Source organism: Vanellus vanellus, assembly GCF_965231255.1.
Source record: "Vanellus vanellus genome assembly, chromosome: 13".
In the NCBI taxonomy this organism is placed as follows: Eukaryota; Metazoa; Chordata; class Aves; order Charadriiformes; family Charadriidae; genus Vanellus; species Vanellus vanellus.
Window position 1 is genome coordinate 11,328,855 of NC_138918.1, and position 23,564 is coordinate 11,352,418.

General features: G+C 36.6%; 1 protein-coding gene across 1 annotated transcript in view; it reads left to right on the top strand.

The window, feature by feature from the left end:
• The window catches only part of CLINT1 (clathrin interactor 1), a 53,041-nt gene that overhangs the window by 11,219 nt on the left and 18,258 nt on the right, over positions 1-23,564 (top strand). Inside the window, exons 2-5 of the mRNA XM_082489928.1 lie at positions 16,360-16,464; positions 17,121-17,217; positions 18,722-18,830; positions 19,724-19,888. Coding sequence (XP_082346054.1) covers positions 16,360-16,464; positions 17,121-17,217; positions 18,722-18,830; positions 19,724-19,888 — 476 coding nt within the window. The remainder of the gene's footprint in view (positions 1-16,359; positions 16,465-17,120; positions 17,218-18,721; positions 18,831-19,723; positions 19,889-23,564) is intronic.

Here is a 23,564-nt window from a genome sequence, read left to right on the forward strand (position 1 = left end):
GCTTAATACGGTAGTAGAAGGGCTTCTAGGTTGTGGCCTGCCTTATAGAAAATTGAATGACAAAAGAAAATGGGTATTAAGCTAATTTAGTCTATTTAGGATTATGGTCACTGCTTTTTATTTTTAGAAACAGTTGTAACAGGAAAGAAACATAGTAGTTCAAGGTTATTAAGGGATGAACAACTGAAGTAGGAAAAGATTAGATTTTTTTAAAAACATTTTTTTTTGTTAATTTACTGGCTGCAGTATAGTAAGCTGAAAACTAAGTAATTTTGCCATTCCTAGGAACTGCATTTGAATGGATTTGAATTCTGTGCAAGTTGCAAGTATTTTTTTCCCAATGTGTTCTTCAAACCGTGATGATTACTTTCTTTGTGCACTTTTTTTCCTTTTCCTTGTGGTAATTATTCTGGTATGGTTTGGTGAGAAACTTCAGTTTTGTTCTACAGAACCACCTGAAATCAAAGACTTGCTTATGGCAACCAAGACTAAAACATCATATCCCGGTAATAGTCCCAGAAGACACAGTAGTGATTAAACTCCATAGGGTAAGAGACAGTTGATACAAATTGAAATATACCAAATTGCCTATAAGCAGAAGAAAACACTTTTTTTTGCTATGAGGATGGTCAAACATTGGAGCAGGTTGCCAGAAATCCTTGGTGATATTCAGAACCTGTCTAGAACATGGTCCTGGGCAACCTGCTCCTGCTGAGGCTGCTGGAGCAGGGTGGGTGGGCTGGGACATCATAAGAGCTCCCTCCCAGCCTCAGCTGTTCCCTGGTTCTGACTCGGCTCTCTGCAACCGTAAGAGCTCTTTACAGAACACTAAAATGAAGATCAGCTAGAATATATCAAATGAAAGTGGACTGAGAAGGTACGACAGCCCTGTATTTCCTAACACTCTGTTTTTTGGGGGTAAAAAAACACTTTACTGTTTCTGCCAGTGGAAATACCATGAGTGACACAAAGTGCATTGTGCAGCCCTTCTCTAGTATTTCATTATTGTTTCATGCACCATGAGCCTCATCTGTAATTCTTCTATCAGTTGGACTATTTTAATGTGCTTTTCATTATGTACGGTATACTTATACCATGTAATAAGATATTATAGAAGAAATAGTGGGGAAATGGCTGATTGTCAGAGCTGATTGTCAGCATAACTTTATTATGATTGTAGTAAATTGATCAGGATATGCCAACTAATTTAACGGGAGGAAGGCCTCCAGTTGGTGAAAGCAACAATAGTTCTTCTGCATCTATTGTATGAGACGTACATCTGTTACAAAGCATATCTGCCTTGGTGTAAGACAGATTTTTAGAAGACTGAAGAATAAGGTAGAACCTGGAATATTTTTCGCTCAGAAAATTTTGGATAAATCTGTTCTGTTAGTGTCCCATCTTAAAACAGTGTGGTTAGCAGGACTCCATTATAGGCCAAGCACAAAATAACACAGGCATGGCTGAGTGTGGATGGCCAACATGCTCAAGAAAACTTTCAGACCAAATTAACAAGCAAACAGTGTGAACCAGTCAGCCCTGATGAACTGAAAATTCAGGACTAAAGGTATGAGGGCAAAGCAAGAACGAAGAGAGGAATGTATTGCTTGATATCTTCCCACCCCATATGAATGGCAGAGAGGCAATGTTGGCAGGAAATGTGATAGCGATGGGTGACTTCATGTTCCTGTGTAGGTTAAATACACATTGCATCAGCATCTTACGCTGAGAACAGTACACATTTAGATGACCAGTGACTGGTCAACCAAAGAGCTAGTTGAAAAGACAGAAGTGGTAAGCTGTGACTTGATCCTGAGCCATGCATTGATTCTGGTTCAAAACACTACTTTCAGACTCACTGTCTAACAGTGAACATAAAGCAATTGGATTAGAAGTCTTTTTATGAGCAACAGAAGCATAAAAAAAAAATATTTTTGGGGTGTGTTTTTCAAAAAGGTTGCTTATATAAAGGGGAAATTATATTTTTTAAAAAGCTTTCAAGGGCATGCTGAAGAATGGAATCCTTGCAGGTGATGTGGAGATAATGAAAATGCTATGTTCGTGGCTCATAACGAAACTGCTGTTTTCACTTCTCAAAGACAATGATGAAAAAGAAATATCATTGGAGAAGAGGAGAGTTAAGGAAATAATTCAAAGTAAAAACACGTGTTTCAGAAAGCTGAAATGTTGATTTGAAGAAAATGCCGTTAGTTGCTGATTGTTCTCATGTAAAAGCAAAAATGAGACAGGTGAGCAAGCTTGAAGAATAACTTGTGAAAGGTGTACAACCTAGTTCAAAACTAGTTGGAAGCAAGAAGTCAGAGAGCACCTTAAGGCCACTATGTGCTGAAAGAGCACTGGCAAAAGGTGAAGGCATAGCAGGAAATCCCCCTGAATTCTAGCTGTAAACTGTTGGATGCTCACAGCTTGTTCTGCAGAAATATCACTGCATACTTGCCTTTACTTCTTTATAAGTTATAATAAGCATCTTTTGACACTGTCAGAGATTACAGTACTGAACGTGTTTCCCCTTGCACAGTGCTCCTTATGCTAAAGAATTATAAAGTGCTCACTGGGCGACTGTAAAGTGTTAATTGCACTTTAATTTATAAGACATATTTCTTGTTCTTACTTGTTAGCAAGGTGAGGTAGAGGGAAAGACTTAGTTTTTGAATAGCTTCCTTCCTAGGAAAAGGGAGATGTTCTTGGAGACACTGAAACATAAGTTTAAGGGCCTTGATTGTGTTCCTCTTATGGCTGTATGTAGTGGAGTCAAGAAATAAGGTTCTCGCATCCAGGCATACTCCATGTAGTCTTACTTAAACACAGCATTGTCCTTAAATTGTCTGACAGATGTAACGGTCTTTATGGATTGGTGCATTAGAGCTATTAAGTGTAGCAGGTATGGCAGCACTGCATAGAATAGTGGAATAGTTCTTGCGTTCAGCTTCAAATAGTAAGAGAGCAGTCTGTAAGGAACCAATTTTGAGAAGAGAACCTGATCAGTTTGTCTTTAGTGACATCAGTATTCATTTTCTGATTTTAATTATTTTCAAGAAATAAAAGGCCTGAAATCTGATGTTGAAGTTGTGGGGTTTTTTTGCAAACAGCTGCAACTGTAGAATTTTCCAGCGTGTTTAGAAATAAGATAAGTAAATGATAATGCAGTTCCCATTTTAGAAAAACAAAGGTGAAGATAGTAGTCTTGAATGTCTCTCTCTCTCCTTCTGAATACCTCCTGCATAGCAATTCCACCGAAAGACACTTGAATAAATGAAGGAAAACAACTGGTTATGAGCCTGCAATTTGATAACTTTGTGTAAACTGTTGCCTCTTCTTCCTTCCTCCTACTCTTAGAAGTGCAGTGCAGCTTTTGCCTCAGTCTTAAGATGTTTTCGAGGATACAAGGCTGTATTAAAACAGTAGCTGAAGATTTTCTTGTGTAGTTGCTTCACCTGCTACTTGGACCATACTTGTAGATTGTGGTGTTGATGAGATGCACGTCTCGGGCTTTTTTAGGTAATATGATGTTAATGCTTTGCTACATCACAGATGAAACGTGAAGCTGTACAGAGTCATAGCTCTGTAGGTGAAGGCAGAAGGAAACTGCAAGCCCTTCAAAGCTGGACTGGGTGTTACGGAGAGAGTGCAACTTGTGTTGTAAACATTGGGTGTGTTTGACACCTATGGTTTAGGTATCATTGGGATGCTGTTGTCTGACTCTGGTTGCCTTGAGCCTGAAGGGGCAGGGAGAGGAGCTGGCAGGAATTAAAGCCCTCGGACACACTGGAGGGAACAAGGGTAGCACTTCCAGAGCAGGACTCCAGACAGATCTGGTAACCTTACCTGTACCTTGCCTGTGGATCTGAGCAGAGAAGAGCTTGTAACAGGTGCTTACACTTGGCTTAGAGGAGTTGTCTGTACTCAGGTTTATTCTTCTTGAGTTAAGAGCAGAAGAAGATTTGATACTGTGACATATAGGGGTGCGTGTGATGTTGTAGTGCTGAAGTGATTATACGGTAGCTGAGAATGATCAGTTTGTGTGTAAAAAGCTTCAGCATCTGGGTTGTTTAAACTTTAATCAACCCTCCTTAGTGGAACAGCTAGCATGTGTTTAGAGTAATGCTTAATTTGTAATAAATTTGGAATTAGGGCAATGTTTTAATCATACTCAGCTTGCAATGAAGGGATAGCTGAAACTACAAGGATCATTAAGCACGGTCCCATTAATGTTGGGGGTGTGTGGTTTTTGGAAATAAACTCCTTATTATTGCATGTACATTCTTCTGTCCACACTAAATACTCTGCCAGTTGACAAATATTTGAAATGATTCTTTGAGTAAGGAAAGTTTGCAATATTTAGAATTCAGTGTGATAAATAACACTGAAGAGGTCTGTACCATTCATAGGTGTAGTAACTGCTGGGCAGCGTTTCTGGTTTTCAGAGTAAAATTTCTTAACTGTAACTATTCAGCTAATATACTTCCAGCATCTGTAGCATCAGGAGGCTTCCTTGGCCAGTTGTTGCATTACTGTAAGCTTACAACTGTTACATGCTCTTCATGGTGTCAGAAAACCCTAGTATGAAGTTTTTTGGTGAACACATCTCGCATGCCTAGTGAGTGAACAGGTACAAAGATCTCAGAATTGCAGAAGCTTGGGGGGGGCTTATCAAAGATATGGTATCTTTTGGGGATCGTGTTAAAGCAGTAATGGCACAGCTCTTCTGACTATGGAGAAAAAAAAAATGTTTATTTTGGAAGTAGGAGAAACATGGTCTTAAGTACAAGAGGTAACTACACAACATTCTGCAGGGTTTGGAGTGTCGTAGCTACTGGTAGAGTACTCTTTTTAATGTGAGGTTGGTGTCTGGGTTGTTTGTTTTTTTTTTTTTTTTTTTCCCCCTCCCCGTCTTCCTCCTCCATCCAAGGTCACTCTCAAAATTTTTAATGGTAAAAAGTAGTAAGTCTGAGGTACACAAGTGAGTTGAAGTTACACAACTTCAAAGCTTACTGTTGCCTCATCTTGAGTGTAACTACAGCTTCCTTGTCCTCTGAAAATTTTTACCCCTTTTATTTCTTCTTTTGAAAGAAGGATAAGACCTCATTCTTCTTGTAAATACTTCTCTCTCAACACTAAAATGCCATGCCCCAATCCTTAAAGCTCACTGACTAGGAGTACTTGTGAGTCTCTTCATCTGTTGAATGTTTTTGTACACACTTAAAATATTTAAGCTGTGGGCTTGAATATGGTATCTTAATACTTTGTGCACACGAAGAAGGAAGTAGCACAAGACACCTTATTCAGAACGTAGATTATGCAACACATATGAACACCTGAAACGAGCTTTTTATTTTCAGGGAAAGTTACTCTTGAATTAATATGAATGCATCAAAGTACAAAGAAACACAGTTGATTGGAGGGTGTAAGCTATGGTGAAGCGTGTTTTAGTCTTTCTCCCAAAATAATGTATTTATATTTTAGTTTTATGGTATAATTGTCTAGCAGTGTTTGTTGGGATTGACTTTTTTGTGCTAGTATTTTATTCATATAAACAGCACTCTACAGAAAGTGTGTTTTTTAATTAGAATTCCCTTGCTCTTTTTTCCTACTTGGTTAAACTTGTTTTCAGTATAAGTTGTGTTACCTGGTTGGATCATAAACATAGAAAAATTAAAGATGCAGCACTTGATGGAAAAGACATAGTGGCTCTTGCCGAGTCTTGAAGCAGGAAGTGCAGTCTGACTGAATTCTGTAAAGAAACGTAGTTAATTCAAAAAATATTTTAAAAATCGTTGCAGCTTGTTTGTTACAGAAGAAAAAAATCTGAAGCGTAAGGAGCAGAGTAGTGAAGTAAGTCTGAAGACTGAGCAGAAATAAATCTAGTCATGTGATTACAACATACATCTGGAAATCTCTTTGGTTCTGCAGTTACAAAAAGTTATCCAAGTTTTGTAATTCCACTTCTTGTGGTGATATGGCTGCTATTGTTTAAACATAGTGTATTGAACTTTGAAAGCAATTAAATCCACAGGAGCTATGAAGCAGTGACTTCAGTCTGATAAGCCAGATGTGTGCTCACATGAGTGCAAGGAGACTGAAAACTTGCAAAGGGCAGTACCATCGTCGCATTTCTGTCCGAATGAAAAGCAGAGTTGCTGTTTTAGCGTAACTATCCTACCAAAGTATCAAATGTTGTCTGAAAGGCAGCTTTTTTCATACTTGTTTGTGAAATTGGTTTTCATGCTTAAGATTAATTGGATTTGTCATAAGAATGATTTAGGTATAATTGTGCTCTAATTTCAACTAAAATTTGAGCTAAAAAATGTGACCTAAAAACTAATACTGAAAAACAATGGAAATACTATTGCAATTTTCTTACAATGTAAGTTGAAAGGAAGTATTTTGACTCATTCTGCTTGCTGGAGCATTACACTTATTTTGGTAAGTCACCTCTTAAAGAAGGTTTTTTTTTTGAATGAAGTGTAATATGCAAAATGACAACGCTTACTAAGCCTTTAAAAATGGAACTGTGGAAGTGTGAAGTGAAGAGCGTCTAATCATTGAAGATTAGAGGATGCTAACTGAAGAATATTAGTGTGAGTGTTTGGAAGCAAAACATCCCCTAAAGAATGGGGAAATAAAGAAATGGGCCTGGGCTTTATATGAAGAAATATTGTACGTAGAGGTGGTACAAAACCACAGTCAATAGTATTAACATGGCAAAATCCTCAGTGAGTCGGAAAGTTATTTACCACCACGCATTACCAGTCTACAATTATTGACAAGTTAAGTTATTTAAAGGAGCCGTGTATCTGTTGGTGTAAACTGCAGGGATGGTTTTATATAAGAATATGAAAATATTAACACTTACATACTGCAGGGAATCTGCAGTAGGAGAGAGAAAATCAATCTTAAACCAGTTTAGGAGGGAAGTGTTCATTCTTTGCACAAATATGTTTTAAAACTACCATGTAATTAGTCGCCTCATGTTCCCAACATCTGTAAAAAGTACTTCAGCTGTAGCATAGCACTTGCAGCTTGCTATATTCTTAATGTTTTTGTAATTGGGTCACTTCTGAGAGAGAGGAAACGTTGAAAGGGAAGACTTCAGCAATGTGCAATGATGGTTTTTATAAGTGAGATCTCCAAGTTCTCTAACAGGCTTCAATTTAATTCTTAAAGTTGCTGTCCTTTTTGAAAGTGTGTCTGCATGGTAGATTTTGGGTTATCTTGTTTACTTGGTAGTCTTTTGTGATTAGAAGTTGTAAGGCACAGGAAATAGCTTTATAGTTCCTTCCTCCCACAAGTCGTAATTCATTTGTGGCCATCAGGATGTTTTTCTTGGCTTATCTCTTTCTGTGCAGTTTGCCTTGCACATCTGCCACATAAATTATGAAACTGTTAACTTGAAAAGCTGAAAATGTATTTCAGATCCTACTGTACGATAATGAAGATGGTATCATTGGTCAGAAAGAGCATAATTGCAACTTGTGTAGAAGGTCTATAATAACACCCAGTATTTGTGTACTAAATTGACTGGTGTCGTTTTTGTAATGCTTCTGAGGAGCAGCTTAAAAATAAGTAACTTCAAACGGTCAAGTATCAGCTGGTGTTGCACTGTTACCTCTGTAACCTGAGGTATTTCACCAAGCATTTTGGCAGATGGGTACCCATCTGTTTCTTCGTTGAATGTGGACTGCTGGCTTCGTATTTGGTATCCATATGCTTCATCTGGAAGGCTTTAAATCTAAGCTGCGTGTTTTATAACAAAAGTGACATTACTGACAGGAGCAAAATGAAAATGCGTTAAGTTTGTTACGTGTTTTTCAGTTAGTTTGTCTTCACCGAGCAAGGAGAGAGATGCTGGCTGGGATTGAATATACGAGTTCGCTGACCAGCACCATCTTTGTTTTGAAGGCGATTAATATCTTTTTCTCTGAATAGTTGTTAGTAACATGAGGTACACAAATTCCTGAATGTCCATTATATTGTTTGGGGAAAACAGGTGGATAAATGATGTCTCATCTTTCTGTCCTCTGTCTGTGAACCAGTCTGCGTGTTGAGCTTTCCAAGGTTGCAGCGCAATGAAATCATGCTGAAACGCATCTTTTGGTTTGACTGTGTTTTAAATCTTTTCAGTTTCTTGAAACACAGGTTTGGACAAGTGATCGGCTTTAATGCCTCAGAGCTTGAAGGAAGCGATCTTAACAGAAATAAGTGGATGTCCCAATATTTGATGTCCCTCTTTGCGAGGGGCTTCTTGCATGGTGTGCTGGCCCCTAGTGGTTTGGGAGATGGTGCTGTGTCGATCGGGATCATTTCTTTTTTAGCTCACCAATTCAAATGCTCTTTCAAAAGTATTTCATGCCCAGATGGATAAGTATTAAATGATTTTTTTTTTAATTGGCAAAAATGTTTCTAGAAACTAATTAACAATTTAATAGATGCCAATATTCCCACACCTGGGAGTCGGGGAGACGTATCCTGTACTGAGACAGTTGCATAGCTTTTTTATTTACTGTGTACTCTCAGAAGTTGAAACTAACTTATGGAATCAATAACTTCTGCACGTAGTTTAAAAATGGATCATTTAATATTAAAATAGCTTTTTAGCATTCTCAGAAAGCTTTCCATCTATTTCCACTCCTACTTTACAGGAACCTTTTAATCTAGATACTAAAAATAGTTTAGATGCATGACTCATAGAAGTTGAATGGTGAGGATAAGATGGTGTGTTCCCTTCCCTCCAACAGCTTCATCTTAAATGCATGTGTCTGTGGGTTGGGGGTCTTTTAGATAACTGTATTGTGAAAATGTTACTGGGGTCTGCCTTATCTCTTCTCCAGATGTTGAATGTTCACTTTGCTCATATTATTTTGTAATGCATTCATTCATTCTTTTTTTAAAAAAACAAATATGGATGCAGTCTTGTGTTGAAAAGGAAAGCTACATTATACATATTTTTTTGCCTTGTCAGCCCCTGTACTGATTTTTTTTCAGAAATCTGAAAATAAGTTGCTGCTGTTGTGTTTTGATAGTATTCCTAAAACATGCACCATGGATCAGATGAACAATAGCTCCTGGGTTCCTAGCTTGTCTTTTTGTGGAAAGCTGCTAGCTTCTCAGCTGAAAGGGAGCAGACAACCCAACTGATAGGAGAAACTAAGCTGCTGGAAGACAAAGCCAGCACTTTAACTGTAGGAGCAGAGCATTAGCTCAGCCTCCAGATGTAAGTTACTGCTGCCTTTGTTCAGAGGTTTATTTTGAAGCTACCACTATGCTGGTAACAAACCATCTGTATGAGAAGGCACTCCTGTTCTGTTCTTACCTATGTGCCTTTCCATAAAAATTGTAGTGATGTTTAGATGGAGATATGCAAGGTGAATAAATGAACCAGCTGCATATGTTCTTCCTTATTTGGTTAGAGTTGAAGCAAACTTTCCTCATGCTGCAATTTAATCGTTTCTTATCTGTTTATTTTTCGGATTCAATTTATGGTCCTTTCTGGTTGGACAATGCAATCTATTCATTTTTAAATCCAAGAAGCACAGCATATATCTGTGCAACTGTATTCTTATTGGGTTTTGTCTGTGTGGACTTTAGAGACTGTTACAGTAATAATCTCCTTTGCTATGTCAGATTTCAGTCTGAGTCCTTGTCATCTGTTCTGTTATGGACTGAATTTAAAGTTTGCTTCTATTCACTGTGAAAGTCGTAGGAAATGTGGAGAAGACTAAAAATAAAGAAGCTGCTATCAAAATTACAGAAAGAATGAGATTAAAGTGTTAGTATATTAGACTGCCTATTGAAGGGATAGTTATTCAAAAGGTAAAATTTTATTGTGTCTATTTTGGCACCTTAAATAACAAAGTTAAAGTATTTGTTTCTTGTAAGATTTTGGTACCATGCTACATAGTACTGTACAGTAACAGAGCTGCTGTTGTCCTCTGTTCATCCAGACCCCTCCCCCTCCAAGAGTCTAATTTTTTTCTTTAAAAAGTATAATTTTTTAGTGTTGCCATTTGTTTGAATAGCATTAAGGTTCAGACTGTATGTATGATACATACATGTGTGTAACACTTGAATTTTATTTCTTCCGTACTTAGGCTTTAAACAGATATTTGCAGAATAGTGTCTCATTGGAAACTGTTAATGGTGGTAAAATGTAGAAAGTTTCTCATCTCAGCTGTTAGTATTTTAGTGTTCCCAGTTGTAAAATTAAAAAAAAGGAAAACAGAAGGTGCATAATCCAGTGATGTCCTTGGAGTAATAGTTAAAGGCATAATATTATGCACATAGGAGTCCCATGTATACATGATACTGTAATTGGTTTGAAATATACATTGAAAAAAAATTTTAACTGTGTAACCAGGTTTCTTGTTCCTGCTGCTCAGTCCCTCAGCACAGTGGGCAGCTTCCCAGAGGTTTGAGAAGTGTTTCTAATTAGGCTTACCCTGTCCAATCCAATACCTTTATCATCACTATAAAGAAACTGTTGTAATGTGCCCTCTCTGTGACTTCTGTTTATTTTAGTTTTCACAAGATTGGACATGGCATTTCACAAATCTTCTGTGGATCTAATGTCCAGAATTGTACTTGTGTCCTCGGTGACACCACCCACATCAATAGCAACTCTAATCCTAATGGTGCTTTTAATGGAGTGGTCTGACTCTTGCCCCAGGGCATATTCAAGGCTTTTAAGTTTGTGCAGAAACATTGACTAAGATCTGCTAGACTTTCTGATTCCTTAATATGTTTTAAAGTAAGTTCCATTCTGGATGGATAAATGGATGGATATTTATTATTCTTTCATTACCTTTAATGTATAAATACCTTCTTTTCTCATGGCACTTATTTTCTCTATTGCAGGTTTCCTATGCACACATTATTTAAAGGTTTCTGCATATTTGAGTCCACTGCTACTTGAGCATTAGTACAAAATGTTAAGTTTACATGTAATTTGAAGATCTGAAACTTTGTGAGATAGAGGTCTCTACTTCTTTCCTGATGAATGCTTATCTTAGGAATACTTCCTTCAAAAGAATGTTGCTCCCAAAATCTAGCAGTGAACTGTAAGCTTCCTTTGAGTTGTGATTTCATGCCCTTGAATGTATTGTCAGGGTAATGAGGGAACAGAATGCTACTGACCATGGAAAAAGTCTGGAAGATGTAGGAGATACTGGGGAGCATGAAGTGGAAATATCTAACTGTGTGGCATTCTTTTGAGAAGACTGTGGGCATTGGACTCTTACTGCCGTGCTGCACGCTGCATCCAGGGTTCTAACCAAAGTGTAGAATCAAATGAACAAAGACAAAAGTTGTTGCACCTTTTTCTTTAGCAGGTTTGCTGGTAGTGTATGTAAATCATTGTTATGAAATGTTATTCAATGGTTAACATTAGAGTTTAGTAATTAATTTTAGAGTAGAGATTAGCTGAGAAAATAGACCCTTTCCGTTTCTGTTGCTGATGATGTTCCTTGTGTTTCCATATCTGTGTTTCCACATCCATGTTTCCAAAGTGTTCCTGGTTCAAGGGATATGATAGAGAGAGGTTTAGGGTTGGGGTTTTTTTGTGTGTGGAACCAGCAGTGATTGATGTGTGATAATTAGTTCAGGCAGAACAAAGCTGGTTGTAATGTTACCAATTGGAAGCTATTACTAGAAGCAGTATAGTTATAGTTGTGTCATATTTTATAAGTGGTGATAATCTCCTAACAGATAATTGAGCTGACTTCAGTTACAGATTATGAATCTGTAGAGGACACCTTGTGGTCCTGAACAATGAAAAAATCTTCACTCTGAAACAAACAGTTCAATTTCAACACAACATCAAACAGTGATGCTGTGATGATTTAATTTTTTAATAGAATGTTGGGTGGAAATACAATGATTTTACTTTCCTGGCGTAGAAGTGATTGAAAAAAAAATTATTTTTTTTCCTCTGTTTGGAAGAGGGAAGCTTTCTTTTTCAGTATTTATTTTGTGGCTATTTTATGGAAGAAACACTGAAGAAGGGCTGATACGTTCCTGAGAGTAGAGTACACCTCATCCTCGCTAATACTGTCCTTCTGAGCGTTAGTAGCTTGATTTATGTATTACTACGTAAGGTCAGAATACATCTATCAAAATACATCTATTAGGGCCTTATACTAGAGTATCTTGAAAGCATACACAAATAGAAGTTTGCTACAGATATATTTATCACTCACTGGTGTTTGTGTGTATTTATGTCCGCATTGTGGGCTACATTCAGTATCCACTGGTATGGGAGGGGGAAGATGGGACGCTTCTTAAAGTACGTATGCGCTTTTTGTATGTCCTCCTGTGAAGTGTGCCTTCAGTCTGTACGGTGTTATTTTCAAGCAGGCCATCCACAAGCTCTCTTTCATTTATCTGTTTCAAAGAATAGTAGTGCTCAGAGGACAATCTCGGACCTGTAGGACTTCTATTCTCTTATACCTGAAAGCTAAAGTGCTTTTCAGACTGTTGCAACTGTAAAGGTCAAAGTGGTAGATACTTGGTAAACTTTTTGGCTGGACTTTGGTATCTTCTCTGGTCCCCTTAGTTTTATACGGGTAGGTACAAAATGTCATGTGCACTTTTGCTTGTCTGCTTGCTCTCCCTAACACCAACAAAATGTTATTTTAACCTCAAATTATACATTTGAGGTACATGCAATACTTCCTTTCACTCCTCTGCTCCCCCTCTTGCTTATTTTATGGGATTTTTAGCATGCTATAGAATATGGCACCTGGATCCAGATGACAGCTTTATATCAAATTTACAAATCTCAAAATGTAACTTAGAACAAAATTTGAAGCTCTTTATAATCAGTTGAATTCTTTGAAAGTTTTTTTTCTTTGAAAAATGCAGACAAAATTGTAGACAAAGTATTGTTTTAGGGGGTATTTCATCTGTGGTACATCTAGCCAGTTTCAAAATACGTTAAAACATAGGTTATACTATTTTTTTAAGAGGAAGTGGGTCTTATTGTCTGATGCAGTTGGAAATGATCAGGTATTTGTAACTATTACCCACTGGCTTTTCACTAACAATGCCTGTTTACTCATGTGGAGGAATTTAGTCTCAAGGCTTGGGCTACCTATTCAGTGGTGCTATAAATTGTAGATGCAAACATTTAAAGTTGAGTGTTCTCTTGCAAGAAATTAAAAGCTAATATTTTGCTCACTGTCATAGTGCTTGCTGTTTCAGAGAGATGTGACAGTGCCCTCTTTTGGCTTTTCTGAACAGATTTTTGTTAAAAGAAACAATACTGCAATAATTTTCAAGGGGTACAATAAAGAGTAAAAATCATCTGTTGACACTAGTCTGATTTAATAGACTTAAAAGAAATGTAAGACACAAACAAAAGAATGCAATAGTTTGTAATGTTAATGTCAACCCATTTATTTGTTGTGCCTTTATTTTGGATGTAACTTTCAAAATACACTTCTTGTGTTTAATGTCTTTGTCCATGTCAAAAGTTTCTGTAAATGTGGTTGTCACAAGATTCCAGTTGTGCAGGGTTTCAATTAACGATTTGGGGTAAATCCAAATGTAGGCTCGCAGATAATAGGGTGTGTTAAACACTGACTGCGAAGATACTTTCCGTCAGTCTTGACTGTTGTATGTCCGTTTTTTTGCAAAGCAGGCATTGTCCATGCAATCCAGCACGATTCCCTGGAAGCTGCCCAGTATAAACTAATCAGAGAGCCCCCCCTGGTGTCTGAAAGTGTCCTCAGATATTAAATTTATATCAATCACAGGAAGTCTTGGCAATCAAGCTAGTCACTTTTTCCCTTCACATCTGGACGTAAATTATTTTTTTGTTGCAGAGGTCATAGGAATCATGGGTAGGGCATGGAATGAGGGCCATAGAAAACATGGGAAAGGAAGAATAAAACTGTATTTCCACCTTTTTAGAAATGGTTATTTTTAAGTGACCTGGAATGATGCCAAACTATACAACAGTTTTGTTTTGGTTTTTTTTTTTTTTTACTTGAAGTTTACATTTGTTGCTGAATTAAATGCGGCTTAAAGATACTTTGTTTTGGAACTCTTTGCCATTAGATCTCATCTTGGCATATATAAAAGCTTTCTCCTGGTTGCTGAGAACAATAACTTTATGTAGGATGGTTTTAGAAATAGACTATGTCTCTCTACTTGGAGGGGTTTAACTGCACCATATTCTTTTGGCATTACTTAATTTCCCTTGTTTCCTTTCTTTTTCCCCCTTTCAACCCCACTGCCACTTTAGCCATGTGCTTTGAGTTCTTCCATAGCTAATGTTGGCATTATATATACATAAAAAATTATTTTCTTTTACACTAGGTTTGCATCTTTTCATGTATTTTCCAATCATAAATTCTTTGCTCTAAGAAATGAAGGAAATGCTTCATTTTATGCTTCCCCCCAACTCCCCGTCAAGCCTCTCAAACAAGCGCTTAAGGAGGGGTTATAAAAACAAACAGAACCTTTCCCTTCAGCTCCCTGCCTTCCCGTGCATCGGACAAGGGCACTAGTGTGCTGAAAGCTGTGAAGCGCTGAAGCCTGGGTTGGGGTTTTTTTTTTTTTTTTTTTCAATGTTCCATGCATATGGGAAATAAAGATGGTATTAGTTTACGTTTATATGTATGGCAAAAAAACCTCCCATCCGAAACAGAAGCTTGAGGTGTATTTAGTGTAAATGAATTTATAAAACCTTGATTGCTGTTTGTAACTACTGCTGTGTTCCTACATGCTTTTTTTTTATATAGATAGATTCTGTTAGCTTGCTGATTATTTATTCAGTCATGTAGTTTACACTCTCTTTAGACACAAAGTTGAATAAAAAACATACATCAGAATCTGACAGCAGGAATTCTCATGCTGAGAATCCAAGATTAGGTCCAGGAATTTTATTCTGTTTTAACAATTGCCTTCTGTGTCCCCTTTCAGACTTAAGGAGATCTCATTCTTGCTTCTGCTGTTTATAACTCGCAGTTCCAAGATCTTTGCTATCCTTACGCCAAATAAAATTGAGCGGGTATTGCTTGAATGCTGCTTTGTGCCAACTCCTGCATGGACAGAGGGATGACTATTTAAGCATCTTGATTTTTCTTCTAGTCCTTTTAGGTTCAGAGGAGGTTTTTAAGCAGCAAAAGCCTTCTCTACATTGTATTATGAGATCATTGAATCTGTCTTGCTGTTTAATCAATTTGACTTTACGGTGTGGTTTGTATGTTGAATGCAGTCATCTTACAGGGGTGGTTTTGGCTTCTGGAACCAGTTGTATGATGTACTTTTAACAGTTAAGTAAATTTTCAAACTTTTGATACAATAGGTGTAAACAGGTATTTCTGACTTTTCAAATACATGGTGAGGTACGAAGGGAAAGCAGAGGCCACTAGGTTTCCTTTCACTGATGTTCCATTACTATCGTGTGCTATATTGCTCCATAACTAGAGAGCTGTTTTTTCAAATGTTCTCTGTATGAATGATGACTTGGGCCTGCTCGCTCACCTTTAAATATAAGGAAAAACATTGTGTTATCAAATGTATCTGGATGCTTTTAGGGGTGCCAAGGAGGTTGCTGGCCTTACAGTTGAACATTACCAGTTTGAGATTATTAAAAAAAAAAAAATAATCCCATATTGACTTTATAATGGATACAGAAAAATTGCTTCCCTTTTCCAAGTCAGGTTTTTCTGTGAACTCTCGTAGAGACAGCCTGAGCTCCGTATAGTATATTTGCATTGCTTTAATCACAGTACAGACTGCTCTGCAGCTTTTCTTCTTTTGCTCTTTTCCCTTAACTAAGTAAATTCAAGCTAGGAAACAGACTTCCTAGTGAATCTTATCTCCCTTACTTCAGTCTCCTGTATGATTTTTTTTTTTTTTAAACTAAAACTTGTTTGATAAAGATATTCTTGAGTTTCTCTTGTAATGCTCATAATTAAACAAAAAATCTGCTTCTGATTGAGTTATAAAGTTTCTTGCAAATAACTGTACACCATGCAAACCTGTAAGCAAGCTATATCAAGTTGGGGAAGTTATCAGTCTGGACTCTAGTGGTTTGGTTTGGATTTTAATTTGACCAAAAGCCATTTTTACTGGACTGAATCCAGCTGTAATGTAGTCCCTAGTTTCTTGTCTGTATTCTTGAAGACTAATAGAATAGTAAAACCTTCTTAAAGATAACTTAAATGTGTTGTATAGTGTCCTCAGGGTAACTTCTGCACTAAAGATGTTTTCTTTCCCACCCTGTAGAGGTATCTCATTAAGTGAGATGCGTAGTAGTGTCATTATTAAGTTTTCATGTGTTTCTCAGTTTTGATGCTAATCTTCGTGTGTGTTAATTTTTTTTTTCCTTTGCAGCACCAATGTGGTTATGAATTATTCAGAAATAGAGTCTAAGGTTCGAGAAGCAACCAATGATGATCCATGGGGACCTTCGGGGCAACTCATGGGAGAGATTGCCAAGTAAGTGATAATTTGGCTCAGTGATGAAGAAAAGAAAGGTGCATTTTATACAGGAAAGTGAAATTTGCTGCTAAATAAACTCTGTGGTATGCTGACTGATAATGCTGGAAAGTTGCTGTAAATCAAGTCTTATTTTTAATGCATAATCTTATAATTTATTGAAAACTGCCAAACAAAAAATAAAGTCAAAGTATTTTTTAAATTATTGATTTTTTTTTTATTTATGTAGCCTCAATTTTTTTATATATATCTGACTTTTTTTGAGTGTTTATTTTCAAACTCCTTTCTTGTGACTTCTCCAAGTAGAGCAAAACATGTCAAATCCTTCCTTGAACTTTTTTCTGTTGAGTTTGGAAGTTGCATGTTTGACTAATTGCAGTGTTTATTAGGTATTCATGTTAAACATTATTTTCGTTATAAATTAGTGAATGTTCTTTTACTTCCCCATATTTCTAGAATTACTTTTTTCTTTTGTAGTACTGGCATGTAAATTTCTTCATCTATGAGTAAGAAATAGCTTTTTCCCTGGTAATGTCTTCAAATGTGAATGGGCTCAGATCAAGGCTGCCATCTACTGTCAGCCCTGAGTCTTAACAAGCTATTGTGGCAAACCACGGAGAAGAAAAATTCTTTAATCCTTTTGTTTAATTCTTTAGGGCTACGTTTATGTATGAACAGTTTCCAGAACTTATGAACATGCTTTGGACTCGAATGCTGAAAGACAATAAAAAGAACTGGAGGAGAGTTTATAAGGTGTGTACGTATATGAACTGGAAGTATTCAAGACTGTTGGTCTACAGAGGACATAATGCTTGTTGCTAGTATAATGTTCTGATGTAGTGTGTTGTTTAGATACTGGTATATCATTTATTCCACTAGTAACCTAAATTGCTTTCCTAACTATATGCTTTATAATTCTGTTGCTGAAGTCAAAGATGTCTTTCAAATATTGTATAGGAAAAAATAAAAATTTCTGGTTTTAGAAGTGTGTCTAAGATGCTACTTAATGAGCATAATAGAGCAATTACATTTTGCTGATATTCAGGTATTGGAGTAGCATTCACACTTTAAATCTACCCAAAGGAGTTGTTACGGTGCTCAATGAGAAGCACATGATAAGTTATTGTGCTATCAGGAAAATGTTTTTGAAGGAATTCAAGAATATCTGAAATAAAGTGGAAACTAATCTTAATTTTCTGCCAATTCATAGTTCTCTAAAAATTGTAGTTAGGCTTCGAGTGGACCAAATTTTCTTGCAGATGTTATTATATGAGGCTTTTATGTCCTACATGCATTTTGGAAAAAGAACTGAATCATTTGCATTTTTCTCGTCTTCGGCTAATTAGCATGGTATAGAAACTTTTTGCTTAAGATTATATCATGCTGCACTTAGTGGTGTTCAGTGTTCACTGAATTATGCAAATATAACCTCATTTTTTAGAACTGATGTATTAGACTAGCTTGTATTTTGTTTTTCTTGATGCGAGGATTGTAACAAGACAGAATTAATTCTAAGGCGCGGTTTGTGCTTTTCACAGGTGCTTGATGTTTTGTATTCATAGTAATTGTTTTCCCTGAAGTACAATATAAATTAATATTTAATGCTATCACACATAATTACTTAATGTTATAAAGACTACTTGGAATTGCTTATCAGGTTTGGATAGGTTGAAATATAATGATAGTTTTAGCTGACACAGGCACTACTTTAGAGAAAGTGCATTAATTATTTTTTTCTAGATAGAAATTCTCAACATAAAAAATTACAATTAAAGTACTACTTAATTTGTTTTGTCACTTGCTTAAAATGGTACTGAAATGCAGTTTTGTATATTGATTGCATCCTGCACAAGGCTTCTTATTTCTTTAGGAGTTACTTTTCAGTGAAAACCATTGGTAAATTGTGAACAAAAGAGGCAAAAGAAAATGCTTCTTTTAACAGGGTTAACTTTTTCCTCTTAAACTGCTACTGCTGTCTTTTTAAGCAGTAGCTAAGGAGGGTAACCACTTGTGATTTAGTAATAACAAATTAGACTTTGACAAATACAGTTTTGATATTCTAAAGAGCAAAAGGTGCGTGTGGGAAGAATGTGATTTTTCTATGTGAACCCATATAATAAGTATTGATTGAAAAAGCGAAAGTCTTATTACTTACTAATTTGGGGAGGGGATAGGTTTGTTTTCCTATTGCTTTTTTTTTTTTTAAAAAGATAGAGCTTTTGTTCATGCAATCATAAGGTGCTTTGTATTTTTATAGTCTTTGCTGCTCCTAGCTTACCTCATAAGGAATGGATCAGAGCGTGTTGTTACAAGTGCCAGAGAACACATTTATGATTTGCGATCCCTGGAAAATTACCACTTTGTAGGTGAGCAATAGAAAAATCTTATAAGCAAATTAAAACAGTAGTTGGAGTTGTCAGTCACCTGAACCAGCTTAGAAGCTTCCCCAGTCTAATTAGAATGTGACTGTTGCCAGTTGTGTGAAGAGTGCAGAATCCAAGACGTGGGACCCTAGAGTATTAATTAGTGAAGACAAGAACTTGCAGAAAAGACTGGCTAATAACAACAGAACCAACACAACATGAGTGTTCGGGTTTATATTAAAATATGCACTAGAGACTGGTCCCCTGTGGTGTCCGTAAAGGAATAGCTTTAATCATATGGGAAGAAAAGGTTAGAGCTCCAAAACACACACATCTGTTTGAAGCTGGGTTTTTTTTTTTCCTCCCACCAAATAATATTTACAGTGCAAAGACAGCAAGGCCAGTGTGTGTTTTGAATGTGAAAAAGGCTGGGAAAGGAGCACATTTAGCTTGTATACATCCCAACTGAAAGCAGTTTTTCAAAAATTCAGTTTTGTAATAAGACTGAGTTCTTGCTGTTAAACTTGCAAAAACTGTACTAAAAAGACTGAGGAAAAGGGGTTATATTTTGAAGGGTTAAAATTGTTCAAGTGTAGAATATAATTTCTGTCTTGGTCTTTGTTAATCTTTTCAATGGTTCAGCAGCAGTTAGATGTTTCTAAATACACTATTCACTGAAAACTTATCATTTACCTAAGGATGAAAGTTTGTGTTGAAATAAAATATTTAGTCCCTTTTAAACAAATGTAGTGGACCTTAGTAGCCATAAGATCTTTGACTGCTGTGTTCATAATTCAAACTTTCTTATCAGTTTGATGTTCAGTATTGCTGCCTCTAATTTCTTTTTCCTTTTCCCCTCTTCCATCCGTTGACTCTATCGTGCCTTACCTATACAGATGAAAATGGCAAAGACCAAGGTATAAACATACGCCAGAAAGTAAAAGAAATGGTTGAATTTGCTCAAGACGATGATCGACTCAGGGAAGAGAGGAAGAAAGCAAAGAAGAACAAAGACAAATACATAGGAGTTTCTTCGGACAGTGTTGGAGGGTTCAGATACAGTAAGTACTAGGCTTTCTTGGTCAAGGATTGACAATCTCAACTTCTAACTTGGCTTAGATAACACAGATAACTTAGGAATTTCTAAGATGCTTCTTGAGGTGCTTTTTCTTCGTATTTCTTTAACTGCCAGTGTTACTATTTTAAAATAAATCTTGCACATTTTTCCACACATGCAAATGTAAATTACTTCCAAAAAATCTTTAACTTAATCTTTTTAGACGATAAACTAACTAGAAACTTATACAAATTATATTAAATTTTTGGCTAAGCCAATGCATATCTGTCTTGTTTTTATCCATAGGCATTTTGAAATGAATGCTGCTGTAGCAGAACTAGATAAATAAGTGCCCTTATAAGTCAGGGTTTCTTAGTCCGTCTTTAATTAAAGAAAAAAAGTGATGGTACTTTCCACCCACCACGGCACAAGAATTGCTACACCTACTCCTGCCAACCTCCTTTAGAACCATTGGTTACTTTGGGTTAGGGCTTTTAGGGTAAAAATACTGTTTGGGTCCAACAATGTAGATGCATGCCATTAAACTTTTTGGTTTCCCAAGTAATACTGCTTGGACACTTGAAAGATATTGGTGGATTACCTGTGTGGATTCTGACATCTGTCAGAGATGACTTTAAATATATGCACTAAGTACCTTGTAAGCAATGGAGCTTATATGTCAGGAGTTTACCAATACAGTTGTTACTGTCTCAGTTTGTGTGGTTTTTAAAATCCTGTTTGATTAGTACTATAGGTCCCATGTGCTTTCAAAGGATTCCCAGAGGTAATACCAAACTTAGTTGTGTAGACACACTAAGCTTACAGTTGGGTTGCACAGCAGACCCGTATGTGGGCTGGAAATGTGGTGCACTAGCGTTCATCCCTAAATCCTGCAGCTGCCAGTGAACAGGTCATAGTTAACACCAGAAAGGAAGGTCTACACTTCTTGTTTAAAAAAAAAAAAAAAATTACAATTATAAAATGTGTATTATATATTTGAAAAAGATGCGTGTGAAGGGTTACTTGGTCATCTGCTCCCTCATAAAAATCAGAAAACCTGCCATCAGATTTTCAAAAATCAAAATTCCAAAAACTAAAGCATCCGGCCATCGTGGATCTCAGCCATCCTTGCAGAAGGTGCTGGTCCTATATCCAGCGTGGGTCTGGTACTTGTAATAAGATCTTTGTTACTATTTAAAAATGTACACACGCAAAACAAACCAACAAAAACCCCACACCGAAAAGAAAAAATAAAATCTGAATACTGTGGACAGGTAGTCTGATGTACTTTTGCTTCTGGAAATACATTCACCCACTTTGCTGATGTGACCAATGTTCTTCATATGTGCAATGAGTTCTGTTTGCATCTTCAGCACAGTGTGTTTGTAAGATCTTGGCCTTAGAGGATGTAATGCCATCAGCTTGTGTTTTAGAGAGGACACGTTGTCTCTGACAGCCTTGACGTAGGTAAAGGCACACAACTGGTACTATGTTTTGCTTGTCAAGTCCAAATGCGCAGCTTCCTCCTTGCTCCTCAGTCCCTGCCATAATGTGTAGCAGGGATCTGAGCCTGAACTGGCTTTTATGTTTGATGTATCCCAGCGTGTCGTCCATGATCCAGCTGTCAGTCTTGAGATGTTTAGCTGTGTTTTCCTTGGCTGCGTTTATTAAGGGATGAGTCTGCAAGTCACAATGGCACAAGGCTCTGGTCTGCTCAAGTCAATGACTTCTTTGAGAGAAGGGTTTGGTATAAGATCTGAGTAGTAACTGTGCAGGACTTAAACTTCGCCTGTCTCTCTCTGGTGCTATTTATGTTTTTCATTATTCTTCACTGTAAGCCTTAAACATAGATTTGCTGTCTTCTGTTTTTGACAGGTTACTTCTCCATGTCCTCCCTTTTCCTCATATGCAGAATAGTTGAAAATCTCTATCTCCATGGCAGGATATGTCTTGTTTTATTATATTCTCTTAGGCTTTTGCTACCTGCTTGGAATTCTGGTGATTCTCTTTTTAGGAAGTACTTATGAGTCACTCCATTTCTGCTTTAAGTACATGTCCCTCTGTTCTTTCACTGAGCTTATCTTTTGACTTGCTCTGTACAGAGTCGTGATCTATCCCTGTACGCTGGGTAGAAGTCTTTCTCCATACGTTCTTTAGTTATCATTCAAGGTTTTGAATTTAAAGGACTGTCTCCTTTGTCTTCTATTTTCTTTTTATGGTAAAGGATTTTTAATTATCCCTTAATTTGTTGAGTAAAGTTTAAAAAAAAAAAAAAGTCTTCCTAGCAGCACAAAACAAACTTTCCCAGGTCAGTCTTCTAATCTAAAAGATTCTGGTTATTTAAACATACAATACTTGTATTTTCAGTTTTCCTTAGGTCTTTTTGTCCTGAAAATACCAAGCTCTTGGTCGTCTTATTTATTTTAAAATTCCTATTGCACAAGGAAACCTTCTAATGCAATCTACATTAAAATGTTTGAGACCCTGACATAAACTGAAATGAGGCTATTTTATTCTCCTGCAAAATTTAACAGCAGTACATTTCTTAGCAATTTCTTTTTTTTTTTTTTAATGATAAAGATCCCTCTAAGTATCTTGCTGGTTTGTAACAGGTTCTCTACTTTGAAAAAGTTTATCTCCTTTATGGATCTAAACAAATATCATTGGAGGCTTGCACTTATCTTTTCAGTAAGAAAATGCATCCTCTAGTATATGGTGTTACCAGACAAATATAACTCAAATTTTGTACCTTGTAGTGCTGGCATCTGTTATTTTGTTTGTATTAAAAATGGCTTAATTGAATATGTCTTACTACCTGAACTACAATATAATTTGTATGTAGCTTGAAGTAATGAATTGTTCACCTTTCTTCCTTTCTGCTACTCAGTTTTACTTGGCTTAAGTAAAAGAAAAAAAGGCGTTTTGCATTTTTTCAATAGTACAAAAAGCACCTTGTTTTATGTGTGTGATGGCCCAAAATGCAAAATGTTCGTCTAAAAGCGTTGTCTAGAAACTGAGCTATAGTAGGTTGTTCTATATACCTGTATTTCCAACAGAGGGTCTGATAGAAGGTTGCAATACAAGTTAGTAAAGTGTGCTGTGCTTCTGATAGTTAAGGCTTTGTTAAAATATAGTGTAGCTTTTTCGCTGAAGTTAAACTTAGGTTGGCTGGGTGTGTATAAATAAACCCATGCTTAAGGGTTTTTTATTTAAACTTTCTTAATGAGATTGTACAGCAAATGTACTTACTTCAAGTAAAACTGTCAGATGTTTCTAAGCTAAGGTACCAGTATGGAGGGTTTGAATACTTGATTAGAAAAAAAGTTTTGATTTCTTGATAATAGCGTTTAGTAAAGGTGCTCAGGGTACTCAGTGGCTGCTGAAAAGGTGAGTTGCTTTACTGCCTCTTTTTTCATCTCTTAAAGGTTTTTTTAATCACCAGGTGTGGAAAACAAATAACAGAAAGCTATCATGCATTGAACTACACTCTTATGCATTCATGAACATCAGTAAAAAAAAAAAAACACACCACCACACGGATTTACCTATGAGCTTGGCCAAGAATGGAGTATCATGCATTAGGTGACTTGCAAAACTGGCACATCCCATTTCTGACAAGCTGCTTATGCAGCCAGGGTTGATTGTGCCTCTTGTGCTCCTCCAGCAGAGTCCAACAGTGT